Below are 15,877 nucleotides of genomic sequence, written 5' to 3' on the forward strand. Positions count from 1 at the left end.
TAGATATGAACGATCATTCAGCACTTGGCAGAGATGAAGCTTATTGACTACGTAGTATGTTAGTAGGGGGTAGAGCTTGTATATGCACGCTAACTGTTTAACCTTTCACAAAAATGTGTGGTTGTATAAGTTTAGGGCCGCTTATTGCTCGAAAGGCAAGCTGTAGGTAGTCTTCTGGAAACCATAAACTACCTTAGTGTACTCGGTAGTAGTTTCAGGGTTCCAGGGTAGCCATCCATAAGGCGTACTGCGTAATATACCTCATCCGTCTTTAAGGCCCGGTTCCTTGTGGATTAGGCCAAAGATAAAAATCCTTCATTTAGCTAAGCCTTGAAAAAGACCATTGTGGCTACTTCTAGGAATCCTGGGGCAAACCATTGTGCACGTAGTTACACCAATGCAGCCCGACTCATCCATGTTTGGATATTTAGAGTGTATAGTTTATCCTCTCGCATCGGAGAGCAGATGCATATAAGTGTCGGGAAATTAGTTTACCCTATCGCACTGGATAACATGGTTGGTCCCTAAGGGGTGTAATTCTTGCAATAAGTCCCTAAAAAGGACGCGATCTTCCTTTGAAGTGCATGAGTAATCAGTTGTTGTAAGCATGCAGCCGAGCCAAGTTATGAATTACTTATGAATTGCTTATTGAAAAATGAGTAAAACGAACGAAAACTTAGCTATAAGGTAGGTACTGCATAAAAATGTATAGTCTTCGGCTGGCAAGGTGGTGCTCGTTAAGTTGCTTGAGTTTTCAGGCTTTAATGTAGCAGGATGTCACACATGGTACTTCCTCAGATTGTAGGCATTCCACTGTTTTTCGATCTCTTTGTCGTTCATGGTGGTGAAGGTGTAGCTACCCTTACCGCCTACTCTGCTGATCTTGTACGAACCTTCCCATATGGGATCCATCTTTTAGGAGCTTTCTTTGCTGGCAATGATAAAGATTTTTCTTAAGACTAAATCTTTAGGTTGGAACAGCCGGATCTTAGCCCTTTTGTTGTAGCTGAAGATGATCTGCTGCTAGTAAGTTGCGATGTGGGTGATGACTTTTTCGTGCTCTTCCTCTGCCAGATTTAAGTTTTTGGCCATCTCATTTCTATTCTGCTCGATGCTTGGCAGTAGAGTGCTAATAATTGACATGATAACACTGGGCATGCTGCTATGTGGCGCGGGCTTGGGCTTGGCGTTGCTCTGTGGAGTGGGCCTAGGTGTGCCAGGTTATAGCTGCTGGTGTCTGGGCCTGGGTTTGCTCCTAGGCCTGCGCTGCTGCAGTGGTAGCAAGTTGGGTTGCTTGCTGGGCTCCTTTATGCTGCAGGCCTAGGCTTGCTGCTGCAAGTTGGCATGTGCCTGGACTTGCAATTGCAAGTGACGCCTTCACCGTGGGCTTTGGTCTCGCCGTAGGGTGCAACAGTGGCTGATGCCGTGGTGGTTGTCGTTTGCATAACCACTATGGTGCCCCGTAGGGATGGCACCACTCATCTTGTCATCGCATTGAGCCTCGTGGATCGTCGTGGTGGGGCTACATCGAGTCCTTCATCATTTGGTTTAGATCTTTGAATGTAAGGAAGTTCTGTTTGTTGTGGTTTCCGAATTTCTCATCATTGTACTTCTCTTTTACGTTTATTCAAAGAACTTTGTAAAAAATTTTAGGAATAAGAACTTACAAAAAAATCTACGATTGAACGAGAAATGAGAAACTTTAAATGCGAGAGTCTTCTTCAAGCATGTGAATTAAACTTTCAATGAAAGCACCAATTTTTTGATGCAAAATTCAGCCGTCTTCTCCTTTGACGAAAATGCACCTGTAAAATAATAACACCTAAAGTTATGGTCAAAAGTCTCAAGCGCCCACGATGAATGGGGGACTTTGGTTGAAGAATCTCCAATATGAAAGTTAGAAGTTTTGAAAAGAATGTGTTTGGGAGTTTGTGGGTAGCAAATGGCTTAGCTATTTAGTGGGATAATAGGGCTATTTATAGGGGAGTGGCCAACCCTATTTGGAGAATAGGGGCCGGCCATATATGGTGTAGTTGGGTGAATAATTGCAAGATATTATGTGAAATAATATCTTGCATTTAACATGGCAATTAATCCTAAATTAAATAGGAAATTTGGGAGTTACCTTTTGAATAAGGATTTGATGAGGAGTTATGAGAGGGATTTGTTAATCACCTTTGACTCTTCTTAGATTAAGCCGTTATTGTATGTTACATGCGTGTGGGAATCACGGTGTGCTTCGAGGGTAATTTTATCATTTTAACCCAAAAGTCCATGTGTCACCTCAATAATTTTCTTGATTATTTTTTGCTCCACAATATGCTTTGTCCTAATAAGCTCTCCCAATTCAAGAACCTGAAGGACATTCCCAAGTTATAAATATGTTTGAGGGAGTTTGTAAGGCTATCTCTAATCTCAAGGGCTAAAATCCCAAAACTTAGCCTCTTATTTTCAACTATTCACTTGTACGTATGAGGTTAGACAGTTTTTTCTCCAACGGTAAGAGACCTATAATTTCGACTCCCAACTTTGTTAAATTTTTGTATTTGGTTGATTTTTTATTGCTAATAATTTTGTAATTAGTTTTTGTATAATTTATCTTTTTTTTTTATTTTTTCGAACATTTTGATGTAAAAAAATTCAAATTCCGAACACCAAAAAAGAAAAATTGTTAAGAAAATTGATTTATTTTTTTTTGGATTAGTGACCAAATGGATGTGTATTTATAAAGTTTTGGTATTAACTAAAAACATTATTTTGACCGTTGGATTTAAATTTGCGCCATTTTTTTATTACCATTAATTTTTTTTTTTGTCAAATTACCATTAAAATTGATTAAATTGAATTTGAGTTGTTGGATTTAAAAAGGATGTAGCTAGGCACGCCACACTAGACCAAAACCTAGGAGGCACAATAACCATTGGATGCCAATGACCCACTAATTTGGGGCACAGAAACCTGCTGCTGATGCGCTCATCTGCAAATCTGGGGCACAGAAACCCTGCTGCTGATGCGCTCATCTGAAACCAATCTCTCCACCTTAAGCTGCTAACTCGTACGGGGCCCACATGTTTTGGCTCCTTTCCCCTTTTACCTTATCCATCCTAGGGAAGGAGAGCATACCCAAATTCCCACCTACAAACCCAAAATTCCCACCCCCAAAATACACTATTGGAGGAGAATTGGACACAAATTTTGGGCTTTTGTTTTTGTTTCCTAGCCCCACCCTTTAGAGATAGCCTAAGGGTAGATGAACTTCCTTGCAATTGCAATTTTACGGTGTTAGTATCCCAAGTCAAATTTATGGTAGTACGTGATTGAATTGGATACTACTATTGTGACATCTTTGTGCAGTACACTTATGAAGGCAATGTCTTGTTTACTTCTCGATTTTAAACGTTGGGCAGAGAAGGGTATATGAATCTTTTAGTTCTATCCCGAACTTGTTCACTGTCCCACCCATAATTGAAAACCAAATATGAGGGGTCATAGAAACCACCATTCATATAAGCAACTAATTTTCAAATAGCTTTGATTATATAGAGATGTTTAACTAATTTTGACCTTCACAGGGGCAGAGCCAGTGAATGGCTAGGGAAGGGGAGATGGTGATGGGCATCTAAGAGTGATTAGTTCTTGGGTTGCGGTGGTGTTGGTAGTGGTGATGATGCAATGGATGTAGGCAAGAGCTGGAGGCTAGAGGCAAAATATAGGCCCCTAAAATGATAATATTACCTACCAATATTTTTTTTTTGGTTCTAGTGGTGAAGGGTTAGAGGCTAGGATTCTAAATTTTTAAGTGAGCTCCAACTGCCCAATGCTTAGGTTAGGACTAGTTTGGTCTTGCAAAGTGCCTAGGCTTCAATATGACTAGGCAAATTTTGTTGGGCTAGAAATTAGTATTTCAATTTTGAGGCAAGAATATCAATTTGCCTAGGCTATAAAGGCTTGTTTGTTACACCCCTTAAGAAGGACATGACTAAGTAGGACTATAATCCGATGTTTGGTACAACAAAGGATTAAGTTAAATGATGCTAGCTTGGCCTCGCTAAGTGTCATTATCTAATCCCAATTGAAAGCTCAATATTAGTTAGGATTATGTCACCTCCCTCTTATCTTCCCAACCGTCTTAAGTAGGCTTTCTCCAGTTACTGTAGCCACGCCACTGCCTAAAATCTTAAAATCCGATTACCATCTAGAACCCCTCCATCCCAATTGCCGCTCCCCTGCCTCTCCCAAATCTTGATCTACAATTTGCACAAGAAGAAATAATAAGTTTTTCCAATTTCAACAACCAAACAGAGAGAAAAAAAAAATTAAAAAATCAATAGAGAAGAGTGAGGGGTTTATGGTTGAAGAAGTAGGAGCACTTTATGAATTTTGTTCTAAGTTTTTAGTTAGAAGGGTGAGGGGACTTGAAGTAGAGCAATTTGTGAATTCTTCCTTTTTTGTTTTGTTTTGCAGTACAAGAAGAAATGGCAAAAAGAAAAAAAGAACTAAAAATGGTAAAATAATAATTTGGGCCCTAAAAATATTTTAGTCTATAGCTTAATCCAGCACTGTACTAAACTCTTCATATTATTCTATTGTGGTTAGTCCAATCCAAGCTAGTCCAATGTAGTCCCTGAAACTAATTAAGTTGGAGATAGTATGATACAACAAACGCACCCTAAGCCTCCCATTAGATATGATCTAAGCTACATTCCAGTTATCAAGTTCAACAGTTCATATGATCCCTTATAAATTTTTGTTAACAAAGCTAAAGCTTTCCATTGAAATATATTGGAATGAGAATACACTATGTTTGAATGAGGATTTTTCAAGTCTCAAGGGATTGAGACAAGTTATGAAGGAATGGAACACAAAATGTTATATAGAGGGGAATAGGAAACCTCTTCATGATAATAACAAAGGCATTTAAGAGGGATTTGCTAATCCTTACTTGGGAGGTATCATTGGAAAATCTCTTTCACATGTTCTTGTAATGTGTTGGAAGACTATAAATAAATTCAAAAGGACTTGTGTATCTTTTATGCGGAAATTTGAATCTTAACACGCTCCTACAAACATGAACAGCTGCTCTGACCCTTCGTGCACGTCTAGAACCTTGTAGGTCATCCGGTTGGCTACAGTATGTCAAGTTGCCCCTTGGTTTTCACCTCCCAAGACCTAGAGCAGAAAGTGATAGCTCTAAAGACTTAACTAGAATATTTGAACTGTGGAAAATCTTGTTTTTTTTTTTTTTTTTTTTCACTCTTCCTCAAAGCCTCCTTATATGGTGGTTGGGAAGAGTGTACAAAGACTGAAAAGCCCATGAAAATCCCAAGTATATACTAATATGAATATCTCTTGATTTTCATCTAATTATCACATAGATAATTAAGAGGTTAATATCCTCATGTGGGTGGAATATCCTTTGATATTTATTTATCCCATAAGATAAATCCTACATCTCCCACTCACCCACATAGGGTATGGCATAGTCTCAATCAACACACATAGTTAACTTCCATTCTAGTCTATCTCCTCATACAGGAAATGAGACGCGTGACCTCGAGAGAAAGAATGTACATAACCAGGAGCACTACCATTAAGCTATCACTAAACTAACAACAGTGCATCATTTGGAAGTTCATCGCTTTATGCCCCAGACTGGTCGTCACACACTAGATTTGACATTCTTTATCCCTCGTTAAAAACAATGTCATGTCTCACAAGTATCATGTATCCATGTCTTATGTTTGATAACAAGTATAAAAAGGTGCCGCACAGCTAATGAATCACATGACATGGTGTTATCTTTGAACTGTCTTCCTTAAGCTCTCATGTCAGTTTAATTTGATTTAACTGCTTGCCTAGACACGTCTTTTGGGACAGTAGCTAATTTGACCGTATTAGATAAACGTGCTAAAGTAGTGATCATTAGACCTCATCTTTATAACGTAGACTTTAGTTCAAAGGGCATAAGTGTGGAATCGTATAGATTCATTGTGGTTCAAACAGTGATTGAAACAGGGATCAATTCATCACTCCCACTATCAGTCGTTAATAACACATATATTATGATTTGTATGCTATGGTGTATCCTCATTTCAATGAGTGTGTCACATGTCCATTAAACATACACCATACGAATCTTAGTCTAGTTGCTACACAAGCATCTAACCTGAGTCTTCTAGCCTAGTCGCCTTCTTGGCGCCCACCTAGATACTCATATCCAGCTTTACAAGCTTCAACATGAAACAAATCTCATGTTCAACTTCTGTTAAGTCTTACCTTAGACATTTCTAAGGCGACGTTTACCTTGTGCATATTGGTACATTCAACATACACATGTCTGATCTCGCAGCCCAATGCGTTGAGGACATAAATGTCTCATCCTACTCGCTATCTCAGCACCAAGGTGAATCGTTTGTGTGAAAAACGGATTCTAGCTTGGTGACACTCGTAAAGATGTGTAAACAATCATTTCAAAAATAAATAAATATGAAATGAAAAACTTCAATGCCTTTTTATTCAATAATAATGTCAAATACAAAGAAATACACATCAAACTCTACATAAACCCATATTCTTTACATGAGTCAGAAACGAGTTTCTAATTATGGGTTTAATTATGGGATCAGCGAGCATATTGCTGGTTGAGATATGTTTCAACACTACTTCACCCTTGGTAACCTTGTTCCTAAAGAAATGATATCATGTATCTATGTGCTTAGAGTTGCCATGATACTTAGGATCTTTAATGTATACTAAGGCCAAAGTAAAGTACAGCTTCTTGAGCATAAGCCGTAACTCCCATATGTCGTAGAAACCTCCTAAGCCAAACAGCTTCTTGAACAGCTGATCCAATAGCAACATATTCTGACTTCATTGTGGATAGAGCAATACAAGTTTTCTTCTTGCTACACCAAGAAACAATTCCACCTCCAAGGACAAAAGCATAACCTAAGGTGGACTTGCGTTCATCTCTATCGCTTGCCCAGTCTGCATCACTATATCCTCTCAACTTCTGTGAGTTTGTCTATAATTACTTTGATAGCGGTGAGCTTGTTAATGATTACTTTGATAACGGCTTACCATGCCCACGACATGGCAAATGTCCGGACGCGTGCAAAGCATCGCGTACATCAGATTTCCTATTGTAGAGGCATAAATGACGTTTGCCATTTGTTCTTTTTTTTCTTAGTCTTTGGACACTGTGCTAAGGACAATATTGCGTCTCTTTCCATAGGAGTGTCTATGGGTTTGGAGTTCTCAATCTTAAATCATTCAAGTACCTTTTTAATGTAAGTCTCTTGAGATAAACTTAGAAGTTTCCTTGGGTGATCTCTCGTGATCTTAACTCCAAGCACATAATGTGCTTCACCCATATCTGTCATCTTAAAATGGGATGACAACCACGTTTTCGTGGTTTCTATGGAGGTTTTTTCATTTCCCGTTATTAGGATGTCGTCAACATACAGAGAAAGTATGAGAATACTTTTCGCATATTTCTTAAGATACACACAGTGGTATTCCTCAATCATCTCAAAACCAAATGAAGTGATTGAATTATGGAATCTAATGTTCCACTGTCTAGACGCTTGCTTGAGGCCATATATAGAACGTTTTAGGTGGCAAACTTTGTGTTATTGTCCCTTGGCCTCGAAGCCTAGAGGTTGATCCATGTATATCTCCTCGTCTAGTTATCCATTGAGAAATGCTATCTTAACATCCATTTGGTAAAGTTCCAAATCTAGTTGAGCAACAATAGCTAAAATGAGGCAAATAGAGGCAAACCTCACCACAGGGGAGAATGTCTCTTCATAGTCTACACCTAATTGCTGAGTGCATCATTTCACCACAAGGCGTCCGCCTTGTGTTTGATTTTTAAAACCCACTTGTTTCCAATGGTTTTACGCTCAGGCAGAAGGTCAACTAACTCATAAACAGTATTTTTGTCCATGGAGCTCATCTCTTCCTCCATTGGAGTTATCCACTTTTCTTTGGCTATTGAAGACAACGCTTCTTTGTAAGAAGAAGGTTTGTCTTCCTCTAAAGGTATGCAAATGTAGGCATCCCTATCAACCTTAAAATGATGTTTGGGAATGTGGCCCCTCTTGCTTCTTCGAACTGTGTGACCTTGAATTTCAGAGGGTACGCTCCCATCATCGGGTGTATTCTCTTGAGTGTTTCTAGATACATTACTTCCAATGGATTGTGTACTCATACTCGGATCAAGTCATCCTACATCATATTCAACGACCATCATATTGGAAATTAATTCCCCTCATTCGCTTGAAGATGTTATAAGTTTTTCATCTTTCTCCAACTCATGGAAATCAAGGTTTTTTATAGTGTCGCCAAGTTTTAGGCAGTCATTCTCTACGAATTCGACATCACGCGAATCAATCCATCTAAATGTTCACCATACATCACATAATCTTTCGAGTTTTCACAATATCTTATAAAGATATGTTTATTTGCTGTAGGACCCACATTTCCAAACTTATGTGATTGATTATGAACAAATCCAACGCAACCCTAAGGACGCAAATTACCTAGATTGGGTTTTACATCATTCCAAAGTTCGTATGAGGTTGAGGGAAACATCTTTGAAGACACACGGTTAAGTATATACGTCGCAATCAATAATGCATCACCCCAGAAAGATATGGGGAGATTTGCCTGCGCCATCATAGACCTACCCATGTCTAATAAAGTTTTGTTTCTTCTTTCAGTAACACCATTTTGTTGTGGCGTGTAAGGAATAAAAAGTTATCTGCTTATCCCCTTACTTTCACAAAAAAACCTTAAATTGGTCAGACAATACTCGCATCCACGATCAGTGCGAAGAGCTTTTACAGTCTTCCCTTTTTTATTCTCAACCTCAGCTATGAAACATTTAAAATAATCTAAAGCTTCATAGCGATGAGCAATCAAGTACACATAACCATATCGCGTGTAATCGTTAATCAAAGTCAGAAAATAAAAGGTGCCATGACGGGCCTTCACACTCATTGGTCCATAGATGTCAGAGTGGATTAACTCTAACGGTTGAGTAGCTCGAATAGCCTTTACAAAAGGCTTTCTAACTGCTTTGCCAACTAAACAAGGCTCACATACATGTAGATTTACATTAGTGAGTGACCTCAACAGGCATTCTCAAACTAATCTTGTCATTCTATCTTGACCTATATGCCCTAGTCTAGCATGCCATGCTTCAGAATTAACATGTTTAATAAATGTTACTAAACAAGTAGAATAACAAGAATCAATCAAATCCAAGCAAACAAAATCGTTCTTTATTGAACCATATCCAATTTCAACTTGATCCAAATAGATCACAAGTCTAGATGGGCTTAAGTAAAAACAATATCCTTCATATAAAAGTGCAGTAATTGAAAGTAAATTAAATTGCATTATAGGGGCATGCAAGACATTATGCAGAAGTAGTTGACACCTAATGCTTAGTTGTAGTCGATATGAACCAACTCCCAAAGCTTATGTATGACTTCTTTCACCCACGTACACCCAATGTGACTTTGATGGAAAACGTTGATAATTTTCGAATCCTCTTTTATCTCACGTCACATGCTTGGTTGCTCTTGTGTCTACAATCCAATTGTCGGAAATGTGAGCAACATGTTTATGTGAACATACACAAACAATGACATATTTAGGGTTAGGGATTACCTTTATATTCGGCTCAGTGAAATTACGAGTGAAGTGTTCCTTTTTTTTACAGTTAAAGCACGTTGACTTCAGTGGCGATGCCAGGAATTGACGGGGGGAGGGGTGAAGTTAAAAGATTGTAAGGTTCAAAAGAATAGCAACAACCAAATCCCTTTATATAATAAGGTCTTCCATAATTTATCAATACAAACAAATTACAATTGTTGCCGGCGAGGTTTCATATCATAAAAACGTCGCATAATAGGCTCATTATCAATAAAAGCAAATACATCTCTCTCAATGTAAACAAACATGCTATCACTCAACCATTGATCTCCCATTTTGTTACATAATGGTGTTTTCACAATCTTCATAGCAGAAAAAGCTCTCTCCACCGAAGCGGTTGCAACCGGTAACACCAAAGCCAATGTAAGAGGCTTATACACTAACATATAGCTTGCACACCTTCCGGTCTTCACCAACTCCTTTGCAAGATCACCAATTCCTCTCAATGATGAAAACTCACTATGCATCTTCATATTGTGAATGTAATTGTGAAGTTGAATGGGAAGATTTATGAGGTCCATATGATCAAAATCTTGAGGATAAAATTGGGCTAGACGAACAATTTTTGCTTTGTCAAAAGATGCAAAATTATTCACCGGACTCAAACATGCCATACAAAGAAGCACTTCGGTGTTTACCTCATCAAAGCGATCATTCAATTCCTTTAATTGCGTATCAAGGACTTGAAAATAGAGATCCACACGATAGTAATGAAAGTTTGTGAATCTTAGAGCTTTACACCTTGATTTTCCGGGTATGAAATGCAAATCTTCCATGTTAGTAACAACAATATCATGTTTTTCATAAAACTTTTGTACATCATCAAGCAAGTCCCCAAAATCATCATCTCTCAAGGATTGTAGTCTTTGCTTGCATACTTTACTAACGCCATCGCATTCACAATATCTTGATCTTTCTTTTGTAATACTTGTGATAACTCATTTGTAATTCCCAATATAAGTCTTATAAAAAAAAGGTGAAACAAAAAATCAAAAGTTTGTATGTCATGGAATAAGTTACTTGCTTTTCCGAAATTGTCTTGGTTGGTATCATCTTTAATCCATTCAAGCACCTCCACCACAGCTTCAAACATGACAATAATACTCACTATAGTACCATAATGTGAGTTCCAACGTATATCACAAGGACACATGAGACTACTCTTTTGATTTAACCCTCTACCCATTTCAAGATCACCAACATCAAGAGCTTTCTTATTTTGTTCTAGTTGTTTCTCTCTAAATGCATCACGACACTTACACGATGATCCAATAGTATTGACCAAGATACTAGCATTGTTGAAGAAAATGACGACACCCTCAATTCCCTTTGCAACGGCTACAAGAGCTAGTTGAAGTTGGTGTGCAAAATAATGAACATAAAATGCTTGAGGATACTTGTTCAAAATCTTTGTTTTAAGGCCATTTAGCTCACCCTTCATATTACTAGCTCCATCATAGCCTTGTCCTCGTAACTTGGATATACTCAAATTTGTTGTAGCAAAGAATCTCTCAATAGCCTCTTCAAGCGAGCTACTAGTTGTAAAGGTGACATGTTGCACACCCAAAAACTTTTCAATTGCTTCTCCTTTTTTGTTCACATAACACAATACCACCGCCACTTGCTCTTTAGTTGAAGAATCACGTGATCCATCAACCAAAAGAGAAAAAAAATGCACCTTCCATATCTTTAGTGATTGCATCTATAGTTTCAATGGCACAAGCACGGACAAGATCTTTTTGAATATCGGAAGAAGTATACTTAAGATTCTTGGGAGCATTCTCAAACACAAGTTTTCTAACTTGTTCATTATGCTTGGAAAGAAATTGCATAAGCTCCAAATAATTACCTCCATTGCTTGATTTGAACAATTCATCGTGGCCACGAAAAGGCAAACCTTGTCCCAACAACCATCTTGTACACTCAAGTGAGGCATTCAATAAAGTATGATAATTAATGCGAGCTTCATCGGTTTGCTTACTCACAAATGTTTCAATGTGTTGTTTTTGTGCCATCAAATCGCTAGCTTGTTGTATAACTTTATTATGAAGACTTCCAACATCTCCCTCATGGACTCGAAGATTTTGGGGTCCTTTCTTCCAATTTGTAAACCCTTTCTCAGTGAAGACATCACTTCCAGTGCTACCCATTTGATCGAAATCACATTTGAAGAGATAGCAATAACTGCAAAATGCATCATTTTTTGATATACAATACTCCAACCACTTAAACTTATTAAACAAACCGATGATAAAACATCTTTTGTCACTAACTTTTCTTGGCATGATGTGGTCTCTAGGTTGACAATGATCATTTTGGAGATAGTGTCTACGAATTGCTTCACGATAATTAGGTGGATAATCAAGCATTCGACGTCTATGTCCAGGGTCTGCAGGAAGATTAGCCAATATTTCATCCAACTCAGTGGCCTCACTTTGTTGTGACCTACTAGGAATATTCGAAGGAGGACTTCTTAGAATATTTGAAGGAGGAGGAGGACTACTCAGAATATTTGAAGGAGAAGGACTACCCAAAATGTTTGAAAGAGGATTTAAGCATTATTTCTTATAGTATCATTCCATTACGTAACTGTAAAAAAGAAAGAAAAAAAAAATTCTTAGACTCTTAATCCTAGAGCAGACTATACTATAGTATGCATAATAACCAATCCAACCAACAATTCAATTAATCAATACCAATAAGCATACAAATTATTCGATAAATAAAAATTCAATTCAACTAATCATATGAATAATTGTATACATAATACATTATGTAATAATTCAATTAATTAATCATTAATCGAGAATTCAAATTTTAATTTTTAGCCTAAAAAATAATTTCATAATTTCATATCAATAATCAATAACCATATTAGTGCATTTAGTGCTTTACTATATGATTCTATACCAATTAAACAAAATTCATTTTAAATAATTAATTAGGGTTAGGGATTATAAATTTAGGAATTAAAAAATTTACCTAAATAGTGGGTTTGAAAGGCTACCCTGTAGACTGTAGATTGTAGTGGAGCTGGCGCAGCAAAAAAGGCCAAACGGTGCTGCTGTGCTGATCAGTTCCTTCATTCCGTTCCATTTTCTGCTTTGAAAAGGGGAGCAGCGACTACTTTGCTACTGCTCTGATTGGAGGAAGTAAAGGGCAAAATGACACAGAGAGATTGAATGAATGGGGGACACGCGGTCCCCTTATATGAAATTTTTTTTCTTCCGACTTATCAAAACGGCGCCTTTTCATTTTTTTACCTGGACCAAAACGACGTCGTTTTGGCCTAGTTGTTTAAAAAAAAATTAAGTCAGCTCTGCTGCCTACAGAGCAGAACCAACCAGACAGACCACCAAAGCAACAGAGCAGCAAAACCAGTGGGTTTTCTGGCATGGGAGGGGCAAAACCAGCGCTCCAGTCTTGTTTTTCTGGCGAAGGGAGTGGCAGCCGCCACTCCTCACCCTCACGTGGCTTCGCCACTGGTTGACTTAGATTCGTCTTTCTTGCCACGTTTACCTCTCTGGGCCTTGATCTTATTAGAATTAGGAGCAAGCTTTGCATCCTTCTTCTCATACTTGGTCTTACCCTTTCCTTTGAACTGGTTACCCTTTTTGGACCCACCTTGAGTCAAAAAGGCAGTACTCTGGGTCGCCACTCGACGTTCACCTTCTAGTTTAACATGACGCGAAATGTCATGAAAGTTCTTAATCTGATCATTGTGCGTCATGATCTGTTTAAGGGCATCCCATGAGTCTAGGAGGGACCTAATCTGAGACGCCCCGATCTCGATGTCCAAGGGACATCGGGATGGCCACGTGTTGGCCGACACCTAAGGGTGACATAAGCCATTTAATGAATGCATATGCCAAGAACATGTGAAACATGCATATATGCAAAGTAATATTCAAATATAAGTTTTACAAAATACAATAATAATATTCAACTGCCAATAATGAATCTAATGATAATGCATGACATGTTCAGAGCATATAACTAATCTAGAGTACAAGCGGAAGGTAAAATAGAGAGGTGCTATTACAATAGATGTCAAAGCAGAGATGATAGCACAATATCATTGGTAGGGGCGTAACTTGGATTGTAAGCCTCGTGCCTATGTCCTAAGGGGGCGCAAAACAAACATGAGTGGACCAAGTTAATATATATATATATATATATATATATATATAATGCTGAAACATTTATTCAATAACGTACTAACCCCCAAAGTTTTATGAAAGCTAATAGCATAATATGTGATAGTTTTTCCGAAAACCCTAGCATGCTATAAAACCATTCATAAAACATATATCGTATATAGTGTGCTAAATAGTGGTATCAGTATCGCCCAAAGGCACATAGAACTCTTCATTCGTCTGAAGGCTTTCCTACAGAAATTCTTCAAATATCAATCGCCCATAGGCTCCTATAGCACCCACCCAAAGGCATATAAGTATCTATCGCCCGTAGGCTCCTACAACACCCACCCGAAGGCATATATAAGTATCACCGTCCGTAGGCTCCTACAGGAACTGCCTGAAGGCATATATGTGACCACTAGATAAGCACAAAAATCATTGAATATAACCTTTCCAACATAAACATATATCTCAAAAACATCTTCATAGCATATAGTCATCCATAATATATACTACAAAGAAGTGTAAAAACATGTTCCTAAATAGTATATAGTCATCCATCATATATACTACAAAGAACATAAATTCGATAAAATATGGTATTCCAAAATATTCTCAGTAAGCATGATAATCATATAATGTAAATCTAATTTACTTATAAAAAGTTTCATAAAATGTAACCATTAAATCATGCTTTTCATGTATGTATTTCTACTATTAAAACATGCATTTTAGAAGGGGTCCACTCACAGATACTTCGTCGTCGAAGAGCCATACGAAAAAGGAAAAACGGAATGGCTGCTAATAATCACACTTAAGCACATAAAGGGTACAATTAATAAAACTCTACTCAAATGAATGAATTTCGAAAAACAGACGTAAAAAACGATGTAGGACGTCGAAATTAGCCTAGGAAAGGTCACGATCGAAACCTGCAAAAGTCAACAAAAAGTCAACGTTGACGGGTCAAAGTCAATGGTCAAACATTGATCGAAAGTCAACGGTTAACGTCTCTGGGTCAACTGAGTCAACTAGGTCGGGTCAACGGGCCTTTGGTTCGATTCGGTGTTGGGTCGGTTCCATGGCATATTCATATGTATATATATCTCATGCTTTCAAGGTTTTCATACATGGCATATTCATATGTATCTCATGCTTTCATGCGAGTAGTGTGTGAATGGCTCTGATACCACTATTGGAAGACTATAAATAAATTTGAAAGGACGTGTGTAACTTTTATACGGAAACTTGAATCTCAACAAGCTCCTACAAACACGAACAACTGCTCTGACCCTCCGTGCACATCTAGAACCTCGTAGGTCATCGGGTTGACTACGGTATGTCGAGTTGCCCCCTAGTTTTCGCCTCTTAAGACCTAAAGCCGAAAGTGATAGCTCTAAAGACCTAACTAGAATATTTGAACTGTGGAAAAACTTGTGTTTCTTATTTTTTCTCCCTTCTCCAAAGCCTCCTTGTATAGTCATTGGGAAGAGTGTACAAAGACTGAAAAGCCCATGAAAATCCCAAGTATATTTTAATATGAATATCTCTTGATTTTCATCTAATTATCACATAGATAATTAGGAGGTTAATATCCTCATGTGGGTGGAATATCCTTTGATATCTATTTATCCCATAAGATAAATCCTACATAATGCATATGGAGGGGTTTCTAATCCCCTCCAGATAACATTTATGGTCCACTCCTTCATAACTTGTCATTAATCTCTTTATAACTTGCCTTTAAATTATAATTTTTTTTTTACCATACGATATCTACACTAAGGGGTTCAAGAATGGGTTAAGTCTCACAATGGATTAGCAATCAACCATAAATTTTTTATCTCTCGATCCTTTCTTTGTTTTGAAAAAGAACTTCGGCAACTTAAAATTTAATAAATTATGGGTTGTTTGATAACCATATTGTTTTTTTATTTTTTATTTTGTTTTGTTTTTGGTTTTTAGTTTTTTTTTAACTGAAAACAAGTTTGGTAACTATTTTCAGTTTTCAAAAA

At 37.6% G+C, this 15,877-nt stretch overlaps 1 protein-coding gene across 1 annotated transcript; it reads right to left on the reverse strand.

Moving 5' to 3' along the window:
* Window positions 1–8,272: 8,272 nt before the first annotated feature.
* On the reverse strand, window positions 8,273–11,873 carry LOC103454936 (uncharacterized). Its single transcript, XM_070811806.1, has 4 exons — window positions 11,402–11,873; window positions 10,744–11,349; window positions 10,123–10,492; window positions 8,273–8,399 (listed from the first exon to the last, which is right to left on the reverse strand). Exons 1-4 carry the CDS (start codon window positions 11,871–11,873, stop codon window positions 8,273–8,275), a joined length of 1,575 nt encoding a protein of 524 aa, XP_070667907.1.
* Window positions 11,874–15,877: the final 4,004 nt, after the last annotated feature.

This window comes from Malus domestica, chromosome 14, assembly GCF_042453785.1.
Source record: "Malus domestica chromosome 14, GDT2T_hap1".
In the NCBI taxonomy this organism is placed as follows: domain Eukaryota; kingdom Viridiplantae; phylum Streptophyta; class Magnoliopsida; order Rosales; family Rosaceae; genus Malus; species Malus domestica.